Here is a 21,275-nt window from a genome sequence, read left to right on the forward strand (position 1 = left end):
TTGGTTTACACATCAAGTTATACAAATAGTAATCATTAATACAACTGAAAATCATAAATAAATGCTAGTGTTTTGTACAAGGTCTTGAAGCACCTTCTACCCCACTTAAATACTTACACAATATAAACAGACGTAATAGGTTTGCAACTTTTAAGAAACATGTAGAACAATTGTCTCACAATTATCTTTGTTATTGTTCCTGTATTAATACCAAAAGTCAAGAGGGAACTCCCAAATGCTTTGATTATGTCCAATTCCATAGACTGTGGAATGGTTAAAGACATCTGTCTTAAGATTTTGTGTTTTCCTTCAGCATGTTGTGTGTTGGTTTGGTTTTCTCCCATGATGTCTGTAATCTGAGTGGAGACATTTGAAATGAGGGTGAACTGAGGAAATTACTCTTACCTGCCTTTCCTTGTGTGGAGGGGAAAGAGTCTGTATTATTTTATTTTCCCTTCTATTCATGAGGAAAATAAACCATGTAAGAAAGATCTTGCCCATCATACTTCAGTGGTTGGAAAAAATGTGGTTCCTTTAAAATAATGCTTTTAAATTTTGTCCGTGGGAGCCAGGATACAAAGTACAGAAAAAGAATTTAATACAAGCAGTCTTTGTCCAGCTCAAAGCTAGGTTCTGTAAAGCTAACCTTTCACCAAAAAAAGGCAATTTTGCAAATACATTGTCTTCCAGGCCAAAAAAGAAGAAATCTGTTTCTGAAGTCTAACATTTTAATAATTAAAAAAATCAAAGCAGTTACATAAAAGGTGATAAAATCAAGTTTGTTCAGTAGTTGGAAGTTTGGAAATAACAAATATGTGGCACCATATTCTCTGGGAACTGGATATTGCTGCTCTCAGAATGGATGAACAGGTTTTCTAAAAGTGAAGCAAACTCACTGGTTTCCTCACTAGCTCAGGCAGTATTTGAACCTAAAAAATACCCATCTAAATAATTTGATAAATCTCGCTATTAGCAATTAAATATATTTGTTTCCAGGCATTCCTTGGTCTTGAAAATCCTGAGGAGCCCTATCTGGAAGGCATTAGCTTTCACTGCATGGCTCCGGGCAAGCGCTTTATGCCAATGGACAGTTTGTCAGGAGGGGAAAAAACAGTGGCAGCCCTGGCTCTTGTGTTTGCCATACAGAGGTAAAAGAACTGTTCTAGGATGATCCAGGGGGAAAAAAGAAATATTAGGGTATTTTCCAAGTAGGTAGCAGAAAAGAGATGGTGTTACACTTACACATGTTAAAAAAAAATTCTGCTAAATTAAGCACTGCTGAAGTCCTTGTTCTTTATCTGTCATTACTTTATGTATTCAATGTAGAATTTCATGTTAATTAAAATATTAACTGTTAACTAATTTCTTGTATATTATTTAATATTAAATGTTAAATGATACCTAATTCTTTAATTATAATAAGACTAATATTGCAAAATGCTATCAACTTCATTTATGGAGTAAGTAATTAGAGCGTGGATTAACATTTTAGTATATCAATGCAAAATACTATCTTGTTTTCTACAGCTTTCGTCCAGCTCCTTTTTTCATTTTGGATGAGATAGATGCTGCACTGGACAACACAAACATTGATAAAGTAAGTTGTTCTTTTACTGACAATATCTGGTACCTTTTGCAGAAGGGTGGCTACTTCCATTGCAGGGTGTTGGGATATAGAGATGGATTGATTAGCCTGACTGAATCTGTTTTAGATTAGATTGGATTAGGGCTGAAGTAATCAGTCTGTGAGATATGGGAGAAATTTAAATGCCTTAATTCAAGTGTGTTTGATTGGTCTCTGAATTGTGAAGGTGAGAGGAGATAGTGAGGAGTGTGAAGGTGTGCAGGTGTGTTGTGTAACCCCATGTGGCACAGTCTGACCTGGAGGGCACCTGGGGACTGTGCTGCTTGGAATTGGTAAGGCCTTGGAGTTCCCTTGGCTCCAAGAAGTGTGTCTGCATGTGGAAGCCAAGTCATTCTGTCACTGGAGTGTTTCATGTAATTGGCTTAGTAACTATTTTTGCATTAGCACCAATTAAGCTGTTGCTCTAGTCATTTTAGTCACATGACTTTTCTTGATTAAAACACCTTCCCATTATCTTTCCCTTTTTGCCAATAACTGTTCAATGTAACAAGAACTGAGGCTGGAGCACAAACAGCAGAGATTGAAGCTGTGCATGGCAGCCTCTGGGAGGGGGAGACTCACAACAGAGGGATTGTTTGTAGGGAGCAATCCTCAGGCTCTCCACATATGCCTGGATTTTCTTCTGTGGAAGCATTTTTTTTCAGAACAGTATTTCTACTAGCATTACTGCTAATGTCAGTCTTGGTAGAGCCTAACAAACAAAAGTAGGTGTTTCAACACCAAACATTTTGGTTTTTCCCCTGATGGCATTAACTATGATGTGCCAAGTACCCCAGAGCTTGCTTGGAGGGTACCTCTGGAACAGATAGCTGGGAAGCTCTACCACTTGTGCCTGCCAGACAGAATTCAGTTCCTTCTTGGAGATTCCTGAGCCTCAATTCCCTAAATAATCCTTGGGATACAAGTTCACAAGGGTTACCCAGATCCTGAGGTCGTTTTAACTTTGTGCAGTATGTTTCAGCAGCATCAGATGGGATGTAGTGGGGCTATAATGAAGATCCCTAAGGAAGCTTTAGGGTTTGGCTCTCAGTGACATGATGAAAAACAAGATTACACATCACACAGCACCTCTGTGAGCTGAGCTTCTGTCAGATACTGCTCTGCTGATGAGTTTCACTTGGGACCACTCTAAGATGATGTATTCTGGTTAAATACCAGTGTTGTGTTTTCTGTGTTACTCTTTCTGGACTCAGATGTCTTAAGGCTGATGACTTGGAGCAGTGCAGGCTGACTCCAGGCTTTCCTTTGCTGTTACACCATTTAGTGCTGAACTTCACATTTCTGCTTTTCATGGAAGCTGTTGTGGTGGCTGGTTGGTGTGTTTCCTGGCTCTATCTGGAGCTGAACAGGGACACAGATCATGCTCTTGCCTGGTTGTTACCTGGATGATTTTACTATTCCAAATAAGTTCCTGTTGCAGTTAGACATGCCCCAATCCTGTACATGAATGTGTACATGAAGGTGAGGATTTCTGGGATTTCAGCTTTCCTTACAGGCTACCTATGATGCATTAACAGAGCTGATGGTAGCATGCACTAGGCACTTTGCCTCTCTGAGGAGGCTCATTCTGCCTGGCAGAAGAGAGGTCCCCTTCAGGCCTAAGGATGTGCTAAGCACCATTCTTGTCAAAATACTGGAAACAGGTGATTTTGCCTCTATGCACCTGGATTTCTCAATTCAAACAGAGCTAAAATTAAGTACTGCAAGTGAGCAAAAGTGATCTGTAAAGATTGTTGCTGGTACTCACTGGTATCCATTTTTTATCCTAATAAATTAATCTGTTTCTTTCCATTCTTTGATGTATTAAAGCAGATCTCTCATTAATTGGAACTATACTCTTAAATTATTAGAACAAATAACAGAACAAATACAAGTTTGTAACTTGGTAACAACAGTTCTTTCTGTTACTTACTAAGGGATCTTCCATTAAAAAATTAATTTCCATGTCATGTAGATAGAGCTGTGCAGGCAGAGGGCTCATTAAAAATGTACTGGTTTTCCTTTATGCAGCATTTAATTTATATTGGGGGACATTGCAATGCTCACTAGTTAATAACTTAAATTTTGTACCTTTAAGTTGCATTATCATTGAAAAACTTGCTGCTGTCTGCAGTGAACTAATTTAAGTTATTATACAGCCAGTAGCAAACCTTTCAGATTTTTAAAAGAAACTTATATACAAATTTCCACTTTCTTCTCTAGTTATATAAAATTGTTGTTCATTGGCACTGGTGTCTTTTTGTAGCTTTATTCATCGGAATGAACCATTATTTTCTTAAATGATTTCAAAATTAGCACGCCTGAGGGGTTGTCTTAAAACCATGCAAAATACCTGGCTTTTAGAACTCGTTTATTTTTCATTTTAGCAATCTTATTTCGTGATGGAATTCTGCAGCTAGCACAGTTCAGTTCTTCCCTCACCATTCCCTAATCACAGGATTGTTTCAGGTTGCCAGAACTAACTGAAATACTTGGTTTCTTTCCAAAGGTCTCGAGTTTCATTAGAGAACAGGCACATGAACAGTTCCAAATGATAGTTATTTCCCTGAAGGAAGAGTTTTATTGCAAGGCAGATGCATTGCTGGGAGTGTGTCCTGAGGTAACAATTAATTATGGTTAAATAATGCACATGGGTTTGTTGGGAAGTGCTGGGTCACACCTGAAGTGTTGCTCCAGTGAATCATGCACACACAGTTGGTGGCTGGCTGTGTCCTGCTGTGCAGGCACTGGCTCCAGGGAACATCCTTTGGGGAACTCAAGCTCATGATTGCATCTAATAGTTACGTTTATTTCAAATACCAGAAGTGTGTTACATGGTGTGATCCTCCTTCTTCTCAGCACAACGATATTATGTTCAGCCAAATCCTGACCCTGGATCTTACTGAGTACCCAGAGGAGGAAGAGCAGGACTCAGCAGAGAGGCCCAGCCGTGGTTCTCTCTTTGAATAGCACATGGATCGTGTCAGGGCCAGGTGACAACAGGAAAAGGATTCACAGCTGACAGTTACAAACCTGAGTTTGAATGTGGCTATTAAAGGTTGTCAGGGAAATGTTCACTTTTCAAGTGAAGCAGTTTTGCAAAATATTGCAAATATTGATGCAGTTTTGTTACAGAGGCTATTTCTGAGGTGTGCACACTGGTACCCAAAGCTTCCATTCCAGATATTTTGGCTGTAAGAAGGGATACAGGTTCATTTCTGTAAGTACAGTATCCCAAAGAACAAGCCTCTTGCTTTTCTTAGCAAAAGTCCATAGTGCCAGCAAGCTGTTCAGGGGCTCACTGCTCCAGTCAGGACCTTTTGTGTTTTTGTGTTGTAGCTGCATCTGTTTGCCTTCAGATAGGATTATTTTTGTTTTCTAAAAGAGTAAGGTACTGAAATATGTTCATTATCTTGAGTGACTTCTGTGACAACCAGAAAGACTTCAGTCTTCAACGCAACCTTACAAGTATTAGTTAACTGTACAAAAACTTGCAATGCAGCTCTAGAGCTGTGATGTAACCTTGAAAATTTTCACCTCTGAGCTGTTTCACCTCATACAGAAGTGGAAAGAATGAGTCAGATGCTATGGAGGCAAAGGAAATATATATTGAAATATAGAAAAATTTAATGTCATTATGCAGCTGTCCCAGTACACTGAAGTTACTTCGCTGGCTGTTTTTCATCTAAGCAGATGAAAGTTAATGAACTTTTCATCTGAAGTTAATGAAGTTGGGTAAAGAAAACTGAAAGCTGGAATCACTTTATCTGGCTTATGTTCTGCTCCGTGTGTGCTAAAGAGCTTCCCTTGGTTTGTGGTTGTTCATAACAATTACATCTTGTGTTCACAGAGCAGGTTCCTTTTGTCCTGTGGGTTGCTTACACATACCTGCCTTGGCATGTGCTGTGAGCCCTGGCTTGTGCTGGGTCTGTGGGGATCCTGCCTCAGGGAGGAAGTGTCTGAGCAGGAGTGCAACATGTTTCACAGGAATACAGATGTTTATCAAATACTTGTGTTATTGCTACACTTTACTGAATAAATTTGCTCTGAGGCATGAGTCAGCATCAGTGCCTTAATTCAGAATCCAGTACCAGAGGTGTCTGGAGATAAAATAACCCCTCATTCTTCTCCTTCTGAGGGTACAATAGACGGCCCTCAAGAGAGGAGGCTGTCGACAAGCTACAGTGCAACAGTACCTACAAGGGAAGAATCACCAATGCTGGGTGGATGTAAACAGATCCTTACCAAGGGGAGGGATGGGATTTCCTATTGTCATGTGACTTCAAGCACACAAATAAGGAGTTGCATGCCTTTAGGGTTTAAAGAGTGGTAGTAACCAGGGTCATAAATACCCCAATGCAAGTGATGGATTTTGCTTCAGCTTGAAGCAACAGGTGAAGTGTTCTGAGCTGATCATCAGGATCCAAAGAGCCTGACTAATCACTTTCCCAAGCAGCCCATTTATGCTGCCTGCAAAAGCTTATGTTAGAGGGTAATCTCATAGATGATGCTATATGTGATGCTAAAAGACAATTTTCAGAAGTGATGTTGGTATAAATAGACCCTCTAAGAGGAACAGGGTTGCTGGGGTCTGCCTGAAGGCCTGTGGGAGCACAGCAGGATCCTAACAGTGCACCTCACTGAAGCTTTTTGTCCCAGGCAACTGCAGGAATTGGTTGTTTGACAAGGGAGTAAAGACCTGCCAAGCCACAGTTGCGAGAGAAAGGTCACCTGCCAGACCCACCCCTTGCCCTCCCTGTAACACCCCAGTACAATGTGACCTGCTCTCAGAAGGTATAACAAAAGTCCTTAGGAAAGAGCCACAGGGAAAGCTGACAGGAAAAATCCTTCAGCCTTGCCAGGTACCTGTGCTGGCATCAGCACAAATAACAGCCCTGGACGTGCTCTCCTGCAGACACTGAGGTGAGAGCCAGCTGGAAAAACTACAGGTATGTACCAGTGCTGGCAGCTGCAGTGGGAATTCTGTCTTGCTGCCAAGATAATGCAGGTGGAGGAAGTACCAGGTAGTTCTGGGCCTCACCTTCACCCTTGGAGCAGTTCAGCCAAAGGCAAACTTACACACTAGGAATTTCCTGCAGATGGATCCTTTGATACTGACTGAGTTCTGTTCCACTGCAAGACTGTTACCTGCTGTCCAAGGCAGCAGGCAGCACAGTGTGTGGTGTAGCAATATTTAAAACATTTCCACAAGAACCCACTGCAGAGAGGTCAGAGAGTGCCTGCCCTGTAGTCTGTTCCTGCAGATGCAGCACTCTTCCAGCCTTTCCTCCCCAGGTGACCTTGTGCCTTACCAGACAAAAGAAAAAACAAATCCTCTTGTCAAAATTGGAAAGCAGGTGGGTCATCATCCTGTGGGTTCCATAAATGTGGAACAACACTGTTCTGCAGGACTTGGGGTTCAGAGACTAAAGCCTGCAAGACCCCTGGCGAATCCAGAAACCCACCTGCAGTTCAGCTAATGGGAGAACTGAAACTCCTGTATTTCAAAGGCAGGTGTGCCAAGAGGCACTTTTGACAGATTCAAACGTTGTGTGGCTTCAGCTGGGGAAGAATTTGGTCCAAGTGGCTTCACATAACCGCAAAGAGAAGTTGCATCTGCTTCTGTCTGACCCTCCAGGTCCTGCCCAAGTGCTCTGGCAGTACCAGAGGAGTGACTCATTTGACTCTCAAGGTTTACACACGTGACACAGTTATGGCTTTAGAAAAGAGAAAGCTAGTATGTACAGTTTTATTCCACTTAAAATCATGGAAATACCAGCTCAAAACTTTCCATGCAGCAGATGTAAAACACCTACTGTTAAAAAGCTTGGAGTGCTTGGGGCTTTTTCATTCAAGAGGGGGTATATCATTATCTGGCTGCTTGACTCTCTTAGGAGAATCAGTGCTGCTTTCTCCTAACTTCCTTTTAGCACAATCCACACATGAAGTTCCTGGGGTGAGAGAGGGGAAAGAAAACACATTAATATTACTACATCCATGTGCTTAGCGTATTTTTTATTATAAGCACCAGCTAGCAAAATAAACCCAGTCCTGGTCCCCTGAGGTTCTCATATTTGGATTCTGAAGTACATGTACCATTAACCATGCTAAAGGTCTGGACTCAAGCTCTCCCCCAAAACTGATCTCTGGTACTGACACAAACAACAGGGACTCTGCTCAGGCTTCAGCTGCCTTTTGCCAAAGCTAATTTAACAGCTGTGGGGCTCACACGTGAGTCTGGATCTGTTATTCAGACAGCCCAGCTTGAGCTGGAGGGTTGAAATAGATTGCTCCAGTGGTCCCAAACTGAACCATTCCAGAAGTCTGCAACAAAAATCCTTGGTGTAAGCTGCTGTTGGAAGTACATAAACAGCGTAAATAGAGAGTAACATGAATGGAATAAAAATTCCTTCAGAACCAGAACATTAACTTAGATTTTGTGAGGTATTAAGCACAGTAATCCTCTTTGTCTGTATTCTGAACTACAACTAAACAGGTGCTAAAACTACCTAAAGATGGTGCTAACAAGAAAGACTGTTAAGAGGGATGTTAAGAAGTACTGGAATAAATTGTATTCAAGGTTTTGATTTTTCTTCCACGCAGTTGTACTTTATTGAAAATGGGATTTATGAACTCAGTTGAGAGAAAGGTAAATTTAAAATCCCCTTGGAATTACAAAACTAATCTCAGACTTTACACCTGCACACAAGTGTCTTGGAGCCTGTGTACTTTTTTATTGGGAAAGAGCAGGGGGTTTACCTCCTGCACTGCCAAAGACACTTACATGCAGTACCAGATGGTATTTCTCTACAATTCTGATGTTGGCTGCAGCAGCACAGATCTCTCAGGAGTGGAATCTTTTAAAGTTGGTTTGCTGTATTTTTTCCATCAATCAGAATGTATTATTACTTGGGTTATTTGCAAAATAGCACAAAGCAACCTGAACAGCTCAGCTGAAAAATCATCTTCAGTACCACACCCTTGAGATTCACTCTTCCTGACCCCCTTATTAAGTAGGGCTTTTGGAACAGAAACCTGTATTTGGAAATCTAAGCCAAATATCTTGGTAATGTTAGCATGTAAAAACTCCAGGAAATGTATATGAAAAGTTACTAACGTTCACCAGAGTACTCTGAGTTAATATTGTCATTTGTCATTTGATAGACCTGAAAAGGCCATCAGTTACCTGCCACGAGGCAGAAAGAAAACCAGAGAGTAAAAAAAAGCTTTCAGCAAACTTCCAGAGCTAAATCAGAGTTCTGGACACTAATTACTTCATTACTTTGGAAATAAGAGGGGTATTTTTCTGGTGTTGGTAGGATTATGGAACTTCCTGTGAAAATAAAAATGTTACTTACCCAACAGCGTTGTGCTGTCCACCCGATCAGCATCTAGAGAAGTGTAAGAGACATCAGCAACACACATGAGTATCCAGGAAGTTTTTATACTTTTATGCACCATCCCAAAACAGCAAGCTTGTGTTTAGAATCTCAGAATAGTCTGGGTTGGAAGAGATGTTAAAGCTCATCCAGTTCCACCCATCCTGCCATGGGCAGGGACAACTTCCACTATCCCGGGTTGCTCTAAGCCCCATCCAGCCTGGCCTTGGACACTTCCAGGGATGGGGCAGCCACAGCTTCTCTAGGCAATCTGTGCCAGGGTCCCACCATTCTGATCACACAAACACATCCTCTTTATATCTAACCTGAATCTATGCCCTCGCAGTTTGAAGCTATGTGCCCTTTTCCAAAAGTCCCTCTCCAGCTCTCCGGGAGCCCCTTTAAGCACTGTAAGAATGCTGTTAAGGTCTTCCTAGAGCCTTCTTTTTTTCCAGGCTGAACACCCACAGTTCTCACAGCCTGTTTCCAAAGCTGAGGTACTCCAGCCCCTGATAATCTTTATTGCCCACCTCTGGACCCACTTCCAGCAGCTCCATGTCCTTCTGATGTGCAGCTCTGCAGGTGAGGTCTCACCTGAGCAGGGCAGAGGAGCAGAATCCCCCCTTCCCAGCTGCCCACACTGGACTCTCGGCCCAGCACAGGGGAGTTTCTGGGATAGGGCCTGTCCAGCTCTCAGCCACCAGCAACCCCAAGTCCCCCCACTTCCCAGGCTTGCTCCATCTGCTCATCCCCAGCCTGGATTTGTGTTTGTAATTGCCGTGGCCCAGCTGCAGAACCATGGCCTTGCTGAACTTGGTGACTGCACAGCCCTACCTCTCCGGCCTATCCAGGTCTCTCTCTGTGATCCCTCCCCTACAACCACAGCTCTCATCTTGCTGTTACCTGCTGAGGATACACTTGAGCTCACTGTCTACATACCCATCAAAGCCATTACATGGTCCTGATCCTAATACAGACTCCTGGAGGACACAGCTTCCATCAGTTTCCATCCACACTGACAACAGCCCTGACTGTGACCATCCAGCCCATTTTTTACTCACATCCCCCAAGTCTTCCTTTTTTCCCTTTTTAAAAATGGAAATTATGTTTCCTCTTTTCCAGTCAGTGGACACAATTTTTCAACTAATATGGCTAAGCAACTTCATCATGGTTAGCAAATTAAAAATTACACCAGGACATGATTACTCCAGCCCAGGCTACTACCAACCCTGAACTCACGTCTAGCTGAGCCTCTCCTCTGCTGGGCTCTCCATCACCTCTCCTAGGAAGAGGTCCTCAAGGCATTCCAGGACTCCTGGACTGCTTGCAGTTTGCTGTGTTCCTTTTCCAGTGAGTGTCCAGGGGCCTGTAGTCCCCAGTGTGCATCAGGTTTATTTTGGTTTTGCATTTCTCATTTCTTTAATATAACCCTCTTAACAAACTCTCCCTGCTACATTTTAGAAGAGAGTTTGTAAATAGGCACAAAAAACCAAACCCTGACAGATTGTTGATACACAGAGCAGTTCTGCGCACCTGAAAATGGTTTTACTTGGCATCTTGACTTGTAAATAAGATCATGAGATTTTCAAATCTGAGTCCCTCCTCCTGCAAGTCTGATGCAAATCAGACTGCAGACAAACTTCCTCAAATCTCAATTGCGTGAAAGTATTTTTTTCTAGCCTTCATATAAAGAAAAACTAATGCAGTCTAATTGGAATATTCATCAAGTCACAAAAAACAGGATATTAATTAGGGCATGCACTTTTCAGGAAAAGGTTCCTGCTATGCACCACCTGGAAATAATTTTGGAAAAAACAGTTTCACTGAAATTATAAATAGAAGAGCTGTCAAATAGCAGTGCTTCCTAAGGTCGTTTAGTTATTTTCCTCTGTTCTCTGGATAAACCAAAACGGAGCTGTCCTTGTTTGGAAAACATTAAAGAAATCTCCTTCCTTAGACATACAGCTGTTTCTCATCATTCTCTTCATAACTCTTAGTGTAATAAGCCATGCACTGATTTAATTTCCCATTCTATGCTCAGTCAGATATTGTGGCTCAACCAGCTTATCCTATCAGTTAATCCCTTCAATTCTTAGTCTCTTCCTGACAAGTCAGATTTCTGATAATGTAATACTCAATAAGCTGAAGTAGTTCACATTATAAATATATGTTAAGTAAACATTTTACCAAATACTAACAAAGAGACAAATCTGGAATTCAGGATGAAATTTGCAAGAATCCACAGACCTCCAAAATACACAGATTTTAAAAAAAAAAATCTAGTTACAGTTGGCCATATGTTCCAACTCTGAATGTCCCTCACAAGCAACAAAGCTGCACACAAGGTCAGTGCCTCAGATTAGCTGCAGTGTTCAGGCAGGGCAAACTGCCCAGGACTTGCTCCAGATTGTGCTGTTGAAGAGGCCACGTTACCTGGACTTCTCTGTTTGCAGATTTGAGCAGTCAGATCCTGGACATACTCTGGGAATTGTTGGAAGCAGTCCCCATAGGACACCACTTTTATTCCATGAAGCAGCATATCTGCTTGGAGCTTAAAAAAGTGGTCTTCGTTTTCTTTAAGCACCAACATGTAATGTTCTAGATCCACTTTGTTCTTTACTGTGTAAAGAAAAAGAGCTTGGAATATCTGGTCACGCAGAGTCTCTCCACAACCCAAAAACAAAAAAGACTTGGTTCGGTACAAGTTCTGAAGAACCTCCTGTGAAGGAACAGAAACAAAGAAGGGCCACATTTACTTCAGCAGACAAAAGCCAAGGTCAGAACTTTTAAAATACATCATCCAAAAAAGGATTAGCAGAGCAGAACCTCACTAGTGACCTGAAAAAAAGCAAATGTTTTAAGACCAGGCCAAACTGACATTTCATAACCATTGTTCCTACACATACATACACACACACAAAAGGCAAAATTATCATGCAAATACAATTTTGTTGGAACAAGATGATCTTTAAGGACCCTTCCAACCCAAGCCATTCCATGGAATTTAAACAGGCATGTAAGTGTTGCCAGCAAGGGAATTTACATTGAAAGAAATTAGAATGACAGAATATTGTGATCCTGTTAGGTCAGTCTCTAAATAAGGAAAATGAATATTCTTGACCAAACGTTTCACGTCCTGTGACAGCTAAGACAAAGTTAAGTCCAGGATCCAGAGCTGGTACCAGTTTAAACCCCTAAGAAACCTAGCAATCGTAAGATGATGAATCCTTGTCCTGGTGTCCAGTATTTTAAGGCTCCTGTTCTTTTCAAGGATAGATACAAACTCTGACATCCAGCTGAGGGGTTTGGTTGTGATTTACACAGCCACAGTACCCAAGGGCACAGACTGCCCTTGCAACAGAGCCACCTTTCTGAATAATTCCTGTGGTCTCCAAGTATTTCATTGATAGGATCCCACACAGCCTTTCGTATCTTGTCTGCAGTGATTACGAGAAAACTGTTTGGCAAAACATAGTGAAAATTTTAAAAATCACACAAACCATGACTTCAGGATCTTGAGTAACATCTTTATATCCCGAGGGATCAAGCACCATTCCACAGGGATCTGTATATAAGCCGTGAATATGAAGAACTCCATATTTCACGTGGCCCCTTGCCCACTGAAGAACCTAAAGCACATCATGTGAGATACATTCTTTAGTTATAACATGCCACAGTCACCATGAATCTGCAAAACTATACAGCTGAACTGACTTACAAACCACTTAAAGCAGAAACAAGTCCTTTTGCACTTTCCTACAGCAAGAGATTGCAATTCCTAATTACACAGCTCACTTTAATCATAACAAAAATGCGATGGCTGATATTGCACCTGTCTCTGGCTTTTTGGGTTAAACAGCCAGTCAACTAAGAAGCAAGTTCCAGGAGCACTGACAGAAAAGGTATGAACAGCAAATTAACTGCCAGCCAGATGAAATTCTATTTGGAATTTTAACAATGACTTTACTTAAGTTAAACAATTTGTGGGTTTTTCCCAGTAAATGGCAGGGAACTGCTTAACAAATGTGTCACATGAAATTCTCCTTGGTAACTGTTACCAGACTATTCAGAATAAAGATATATGTAAAAGAAACATCTGGGCATCTGCTGTAGCTTATAGACATGCTTTAACAATGAACAACTTTTAGTCTTGACTCTTTAAACAGGAAGACATCTTTCAGTGCAGCTTATGTGCTGACTTGTCATATATTAAATCTAATAATTTTACTGCTGTCATCGTACCTTATCCTTATCTTTAAGGTCTAAAGATTCCATAGGTTTACCCTGTTGCTGACCAAATATTTCAAGCAAATTGTCATAGTTTGTAGTCAGAACCATTGTGCCTCTCTCCATGAGCCTCAGGATGGATTGCAGAACCACAGGGTTCTGAATGTGTTGTTCTAAATTATCGAACACCTCCATTAAGCAATCCTGGAAGAAGTTGGGCTTTGTGTCCCCGGTACGCTGAGGAAAGAGGAGAGGAACAGTCCATCAGGCTCTGTACAGCTGCCTCCCACAGGAACCCACACCATCTGGCTACTTAATGCCAAAGCATTCCTGTAGAAGAGGACTTGAACAGCACAACAACCAAAACCACCCAAAACAAATCTCAATTTGTTCCAGAGCTCTTGCCTCTCTTAGTGTAGCTCCAAACAACAGTCTGGGTTTCTCATGAGAGCTTGTAATATAAGTACAATATAACAACACTAAAATTAGCTTACCCTGGATTGAGACATACCAGTATTTTATCAGTATTCAGCTATTCAGTATCTCCTGGATATCCCTGGGATATATTATTAAAGGGAGGAGGGGGAGGGGGGAGAGTTGTTTTTCATTCCTGGTTGAGAAAACTTTATTAATGATTAAATCTGCTATGAACACATGCATGTCACACTGGGCACTGGGGCTGTTGAGAGGCTCACCCCAGCCTACATTATGTCTGTCACACAGATTATTTCAGCTAGAAGGAAGACTTGGAAAAGGTCTTAACACAGTTTGAAAACCTCTGGAAACTCAGATGACTGAGACTGGGCGTGCATGGGCTGTCCTCAGGGAAGTGTGAACTGCACCAGTTATTCGCAATGTGTGGCCCAAGGTCATCAGTAGGCTCAAGGGCTACCTGTACTTCCAGGGTCTCTCCAGTTATAGCCACATATCTAGAAATTTCTCTTTCACTTCTCAAAAAATTACAGCAAATATTTAATAGTCAGGACTCCTGCTTGCATTAATTCTGATGAATGGTAACTTACACTAAAACACAGGGATTTTTTAGCCTCCCCAAAATGTACAATGTGCTGTATGATTACTCACAAAATTTCCATTTTCACTAGAAAATATTCAACTTTTGGAAGCAGTGCTTCCTTATAACAGAACAAAAGTACATACTAGATGTAGAAATTAACAGAGGTTATAAACATACTCACTGGAGACATCTTCCTGATGAGATCATGTGCAACCACAAGCAGGTCTCTCTCTTTGCTAACTTTCTTACGGAATTCAGCGACATCCCCCGGGTGCAGCACCTCCAGCTGCTCAGCTGCTCCAAGGACAGCCTCAATGCAGCTTCTCCAGGAACAGAGTGCAGGGATTCCTGGGGCTACTGCAGCACTCACCCCCGTCCCAATTACCAGGAGAAGGTCCCGAGGCTGCTTTCTTACAAGGCTTTTTAAGAATTTTCTTGAACACAGAAAACAAAAGCGTTCATTGTTCACGGCGCATTTCCTGGCTTGCCTGAAGAGCTCAGGGACTGACTCCAGAACTTCACCTGAGCCATTAAAGCTTCTGCAAAACACCAACCAACCAGCAGGAACAGAGTTCTCCATTCCTACATAAGGAATGAGATGGGCAGCCTCAAGAAGCTCACGGCCTCCCATAAACCAACAATAACCTTGAAGCCTTTTTGCCATTTCAGACAGATAAATGTGAATGGTCAATGCCAGCCAAAAAAATGCTAACAACTTCAAATCACTACTATCTCTGTGGACCAAATTGACAATTGCCAATTTCCAGGCCGCTGGGCAAGCCAAACACCATTTCCAATGAAATACTGAAAGAAGTAGGCAAAAGAACGTCCAGTGACTGAACTAAAACCTGTGATAGAAAGGAAGTAGAACTATTTCAAAGGGGCAAGTCACAATATTCCAAGAAAACAAACTTTTGGGTTTTTTCTCAGAAAAAGTGAAATATTTTATTCTCATTGATGATCACTGCAGAATATGTGAACATAGCAGTCATGCTGCTTCAGATCAAGGGTTCATCCAACTCACTATTTAGAGATTACTACCCACAGATCCCCTCAGAGGTGTGTTAGTGTGACATCCATAGTCTCTGCACAAACCAGCACAGGGAACTGTGAGGAAAACCTGTCTTTCATGATTACTCAGCAAAGAAGTGAAAATGCATATAAACCATACAGCAAAATCACTTCTGTACAAACAAGGATTTCAATAGTACAGAAACCCCTGAGTTTCCAACCTACCTTTACAGATTTTCAGTTCCTGGTAACATGGTAATAAAGATTATTAACACCTCTTATTTCACAATCACCTGAAACTGTCTAGGTCAAACTATAATGTTCAACTTGAAATGGCCTCAGGCAAAGCAATAAACATGTAGGTATGGTTGCTAGCTAGTGCCTACAAATGAAGTGTGTTTGATGACTCCACGCCTTCCTGCTACATTTAGCCCAAATTGCTTCCTCTCATTATTTATTCCTCATAAACAACTTGAGTGAGCATGAAGTACTTGGTCAGAGAAGAAACTAGCTTCTTGGATAATTTCAAGTTTTCAGGCATGATGTTGTTCTTGTATTCAATATTCAATAGTTTATTCCCACTGTGGTTTCAGATTTGCATTAAGAGACAGCTTTGTATCAACTCTAATACAAGTTACCTGAATTTCTGCTCACTTCTAATTGTGGCCCCTTCTGGTGAATCCATCTCTGAGACCTGAATAAAACAAAAAGCAAAATAATTCTTAATGCTTCTACCTTAGAAAAAGCCAAAACCAAAATGAGATGGATCACTGCTGACTTTTTTCTCTTTATTCCTACCAACTATTTTAATATCAAGGCTCCACGTGTCACATCCCAGTGAAGCAAGGCACTGATGGAAACAAATCTGCCAAAGGACAAGTGTGCAAACCCAGCACAGCTCCAGTTAAGCTTCCAAATGCCATAGGACTGAGATAACAAACAGAGATGTAGCTGTTCATGCAGCTAAAAAATACTTCTGTCTAAATTCAAGATAAAATTTATCATACCCACTAAGACTGCAAGTCATTTCAAGTCAATTATGAGTTCCTTCATTATTTTTTTCACCAGTTTATTCAATCCAGTTTGTGGAAACCAGACTTCCACATGACATCCTACTCACAAGAAGTCCTCTGAGAGCCACCTGGCTACATGACCAGACTGCAGGGTATGACAGGTTTTATTTAAAATACTTGCTGAGAAAAAAAAACCCTTATTTCTGTATCATCTATTATGTCTTATATCTGAAGTGCAAGAAAGATTCTGTCTTGGCAGGAGAAATGGCTATGGGATCATTACTTAGAAATCCCCAAGTTTCATTACATGTCTTTTTTTAATGAGGATGTATTTTTTGTTTGGCTTTGAGACACAGTTTTTGGTGGTGGTGATGGCAAACTGCAGTCCCTAACCCCTCAAATAAACATTGTGCCAGACCTTAGGGCTCCTAAAGTAGTTGCCAGCTCTTGCATTCATATGCTGAAAGCTAATATGGAAGCAAGAGGTTCCAAATTTGAGATTATTTGACTAACAAAAAATACCCCCCCCCAAAAAAAAAACCCAAAAAACAAACAACAACAAAAAAAACCCAACAACAAAACAAACAAACAAAACCAAAAAAAGCAAACCACCCCAACCCTCCCACACAAAAATCCCAAAATTTAAAAACTCACAAAAACCCTTCAACTAATCAATTCCAACCCAACAACAACAACAAAAAAAAGCCAAAACAACCCCCCAAAACAAACAAATAAATCCAAGCCAAAAAACCAAAACAAAATCAAAAACAACAAAAAACCCCAAACAACAAACAACAACAACAACAAAAAAACCACACAGATGTCTTCAGCAAATGCACTCAGGGTATCTTTTAAGGTGGAAAAATATTTCCTTGTTGCAATATTCATTTTTTCTGTACTCCCTTCCCTGACCCACAGTATCCTATGGAGGTGCCCCACTGTGATCATTAGCACATCCAAAAATCAGGATAATAATCCTCTAGGGCAAAGCACTTCAAAATCACACAGAACCATCAAGGCAGAAACCTTCCAGATCATCAAGGCCACCACCCCAGCATCACCATCATCACCATAAAACATGCCCCCAGGTGCCACAAGACTCCTTCATACATGAGAACATTATGAGAGCACAACACAAAAACAACACAGGAAGAAAGGGCAACTTACTTTTGTGGAAAAGATAGTTCTTATTTTATAACCCCATTCAAGAAAGCTTTATTAATTATAACTCCCCAAATGTCATAAAAGCATTTCACCACAGGCTGCTGTCAATATCAGCATTTCAGACCTCGCTGTTCCCGTTTAGCTCCTGAAGCTGCTTTCTGGAAGGCCTGGCTGTGCAAGGAAGTGGGAGCAATGTTCCCCCAGTCCTCACAGAGAAATAGCTGCCATAAACTGATGCCTTGGGTTTTAGCTTTCACATTTTTCAAATTCTCCGGTGCCTGGTATGTAACTCTGAAACTTCGTATCAGGTGTTGGTAAGTTCTCTTCCCAGGGTAGTTATACACAACAATCCCTTCCCAACTACAGAGTGAAGGACACCCAGTAACCAAAAAGCAGAAACAATGGTGAGGGAAAGGGGGCAAGCCAGGGGGCTGAGACTTCATAACCTGGGGCTGTGTTTGGACAATTAACCTCAATATGTAGATGAACCAACTCCGGATCGGGATCCATCTCGGATCCATCCTGGGTGTAGCCCCGGCCAGGATCTTGTACTGCCCAAGGCGTATGCTTTTAAGGCCTTTCAATAAATACCTATTTTATTCCTCTTAACTCTGTCTAGTCTCTGTTCCAGGTCAGCCTCTCTAGGCACCAAAGCAATGGAGATCAAATCTCCCGGTGGTCCGAGTAGTGGGAGCTGCTCCGGACATGGCAGCTGCTTTTCCACAAGGTTTCCTCATGGCAGGCTGGAAGTAGGAGCCCATTATGATCCAGAGATGCCTGACAGCGGGGATGGCAGCTGGCTTCTTACTCCCAAGTCGGAACAACTTCTAATCTCACATCTTTCCTGCCCGACACACTCCGTTTGTATCAGTGCAATACGAGCTCTGTTCACCGACTGAAACTCCAGCGCACCGGGCTGACTCGATCAAGCGAGTGTTTCCGGGCACTTTTAGATCTGAAAACAGCCTAAAACGTTCAACGCAAGGGAAGCTGCGGGAACAGGAACGGCCCGTGCCGAGCCCGCCCATTCTCTCCGAGAAAAAGCAGGCCGGGAGCAGGGGCCGGGCGGCACCGCTGCTCCTGCCGGCCCCAATTCCCTGCCGGCTTCCGGGAGCGAGCCGGACAGGCTCCGCGCGCAGCCTTCCCTCCCCCGGGAAACAGCCGCCCCGCCGCCAAGGTTCCGGGCGGCTCCGAAATGCAGAGTCCAATTATAATCTACTCCCAAACCCTCCAGGGGTGTCGGCGGGGAGGTGAACGGGTCTGTCCCCTAGGTTCTGGTCCGGGAACGGATGTGGGACCGGCCGCGACTCCCTAAAAACACCCCTGAGAGGCGAGAGTACCCAGCTGCGGCTCTGTGTGAAATCCAGCAGGCAGCTCTCAGTTACAGGAGAAAGCGCGCTGGGTACCCCGCACATTAAGCAGTTAGTACTCCAAAAACCTACTGGTGATAGAGGCGTTGGAGATGAAAAACACTGCGGTGAGGAGAATGCAAAACAAAACAAAAGAAAAAAAGAAGGACTAGACGGCCGCGTTACCTTGGACGGCTCTACTGACGGCACGGCGGGGCTGGCGGGGGTGGCCGAGGCATCGTGAGGCGGATGCTGTGACAGCAAATGACAGCAGGTGACACACGGGCCACCTGGGCACGTCACCTGCGAGGAGAGCAGGACAGCCCGGCCTGCTCTCAGCCGGCTCTCCTCAGCGAGTCACATCGCCAACACCCACAGCGCCTCCTCCCCTTCCAATCCTTCTCTCCTCTTTTTTTTTTTTTTTTTTTTTTTTTTTTTTTTTTTTTTTTAATATCTTAAAGCCAGAGTGTAAAAAACTTCCAGGTCCCACCTCCTTTTGAAGCACCTTGCTTTAATCCTGGCAGTCGGGTGTGGGTGAGGGCTGTAATTGTGCCAAAGGAGGCTGTTAATGTTACAGACCTGCCGCCCCCAAATTCCAGTTGCAAAACTGCGTTGCAAATGCATAAATCTCCGGTTTTAATTCCATAACTGGAGTTTCAAAACTATATGCAGAAGGAATTCTCTGCTATGAGGCTGATAAGGCCCTGGCACAGGTTGCCCAGAGAAGCTGTGGCTGCCCCATCCCTGGCAGTGTCCAAAGACAGGGCTTGGAGTAACCTGGGATAGTGGAAAGTATGCCTGCCCATGGCAGAGGGGGAACAAGATGAGCTTTAACGTCCCTTCCAATCCAAACCAGTCTGTGATTCTACTCATGATACCATTTTATAGACTTTTGAAGACCTGAAGTACTTCTTGGCATAAGCTTCCCTCTTTCCCTTGTTTCTCTAGTCAGCCATTTCCATTGGTTTTGGGTACAGTCAGGACTCACAGGTTTTGCATGTGATAGATTTGACCATTCTGTTATGTTCATGAAATGCCAGAGTTGTATTGATATTATGTAATAGTTTTAGGAAGAATTTTGGTAATTATACCCAGGTTTGAAGATGACACATAAGCACAGCTTTTACTCCATATCCAGTGTTTTGGCAAGATCAGTTGTATTGACCACTGTGAAATCACTGACTTTTCAGCCTGTGTAAGAACACTGTGTCCTTGTGAACTGTCTCTGTTATGTTCCCTAGACACCACTTCTTGTTTTGTTATTATTCTTATGGTACTGTATTGCAACCTCTGGAAAGGTTTGACAAATACTTGGAGAATTGTGTTCCTAGGACAAGGTAGAATCAATGAGAACAGGGAAGGAGAAGGAAGAATGCAAGTAGCCTCACCTGAAAACTGACACGTGATTGAGTTGGAGAAACTCTTACAGTGTTTCCAGCTCTTTGCTTCCACCCTTCACTGCTGCCAGTAAGGCAGCAAGGAATTTCAACATGCTGATATTGAGGGTTCTGTAAACCTGAAGGTCAAAGACACTGTGTTTTAAAAGAACTAGGTGATATTCTTCTCTCTAAACCCATCAACTATGTATGAAATCCAGTTTGGAATGTTATTTGACACTATTGTACTAACGCTGGAATGTATTACTAAAGAATTTGTTGTGTATCTTAGAATATTTTTTCAGCTGTAGATGGGAATTACAAAGACTTGCTAAATATTTGTCTGAGCTTGTGACTCAATGTCTGGCCCATCCTGTAGATTTACAAAGCCTAATATTCTTTATTTCACATTTATTTAAAAAGAAATGTGAGAGGAAATTTTTGTGAAGAAAGGCCTTTGAAAGCATTTCCATTTTTCAGTCTGAATCAATTAATCTGGTATTACTATATTTTCCTGTAAGCCATGCTCCTTTCATATCCTTAAACTACCCTATTATTTTAAAACCCCAAGTGTAGTTACAACAACAGTACATTTCATAAACTCTGGATTCCCCTGCAAGGAGTTAGGAAGTTACTAAGGACAAAAAATACCAATACTTTCCAACCAAACACAGTACAAAAGTAACTACATAAAGTAAAATCAAAAGGAGGCTTAGATACTTTTCCAAATGTACAATAAGAAGGAACAATGTGTTATTATCCATTAAATTTCCATGTTATTATTTTATAATGTGAATAATTAAATATGACAGTGACAGGCCAACACCATTATGAGAAAACTAGCAGGAAGTTCAGGAGCAAAAGTAACAGTGAAAAAATAATTTTGAACTGAGTTGAAACCCATAAACTTTGAAAAATGAAGGAGTTTCTTTCAAGAAGCAACAAAGAAAGGCAATCGAGGACAGCTGAGAGGTAAAACACACTTAAAAGCAATAACTACATCAGTTCAACACTTGATTCAACCTCAGATTTATCTCTCATAGTAAATCTGTTTGTCCAAGTGTACTAAACAACACATTAAGTCAGATGCTTATTTGGGGGTTTGCCAGCTTTGGAA

The 21,275-nt window shown here is 41.9% G+C and overlaps 2 protein-coding genes across 12 annotated transcripts in view; one reads left to right on the forward strand and one right to left on the reverse strand.

Moving 5' to 3' along the window:
- SMC1B (structural maintenance of chromosomes 1B) overlaps positions 1-5,681 on the forward strand; it is a 29,704-nt gene extending 24,023 nt beyond the window's left edge. For 2 of the 3 annotated variants that reach the window (XM_014880365.2, XM_088164864.1), the window contains 4 exons: positions 997-1,148; positions 1,528-1,597; positions 4,134-4,244; positions 4,484-5,681. In XM_014880365.2, coding sequence (XP_014735851.2) covers positions 997-1,148; positions 1,528-1,597; positions 4,134-4,244; positions 4,484-4,594 — 444 coding nt within the window. In that variant the 3' untranslated portion in view covers positions 4,595-5,681. Of the gene's footprint in view, positions 1-996; positions 1,155-1,527; positions 1,598-4,133; positions 4,245-4,483 lie in introns of those variants that run through there. The other variant, XM_088164865.1, reaches the window with a different exon arrangement.
- A 1,657-nt stretch (positions 5,682-7,338) lies between these two features.
- SIRAL2 (SIR2 antiphage like 2) lies at positions 7,339-18,994 on the reverse strand. 9 transcript variants are annotated; one of them, XM_014880343.2, is made up of 8 exons: positions 18,969-18,994; positions 15,895-15,950; positions 14,427-14,679; positions 13,246-13,467; positions 12,504-12,632; positions 11,437-11,722; positions 8,983-9,015; positions 7,339-7,575 (listed from the first exon to the last, which is right to left on the reverse strand). In XM_014880343.2, exons 2-8 carry the CDS (start codon positions 15,939-15,941, stop codon positions 7,472-7,474), a joined length of 1,074 nt encoding a protein of 357 aa, XP_014735829.2. In that variant the 5' UTR covers positions 15,942-15,950; positions 18,969-18,994; the 3' UTR covers positions 7,339-7,471. The 9 variants fall into 9 exon arrangements, with proteins under 9 accessions (XP_014735829.2, XP_088020997.1, XP_014735822.2 ...); XM_088164871.1 differs by lacking the exon at positions 18,969-18,994 and adding an exon at positions 18,025-18,524; XM_088164872.1 differs by lacking the exon at positions 7,339-7,575 and adding an exon at positions 7,619-7,948.
- Positions 18,995-21,275: the final 2,281 nt, after the last annotated feature.

Source organism: Sturnus vulgaris, chromosome 5, assembly GCF_052056855.1.
Source record: "Sturnus vulgaris isolate bStuVul1 chromosome 5, bStuVul1.hap1, whole genome shotgun sequence".
NCBI classification, from domain to species: Eukaryota; Metazoa; Chordata; class Aves; order Passeriformes; family Sturnidae; genus Sturnus; species Sturnus vulgaris.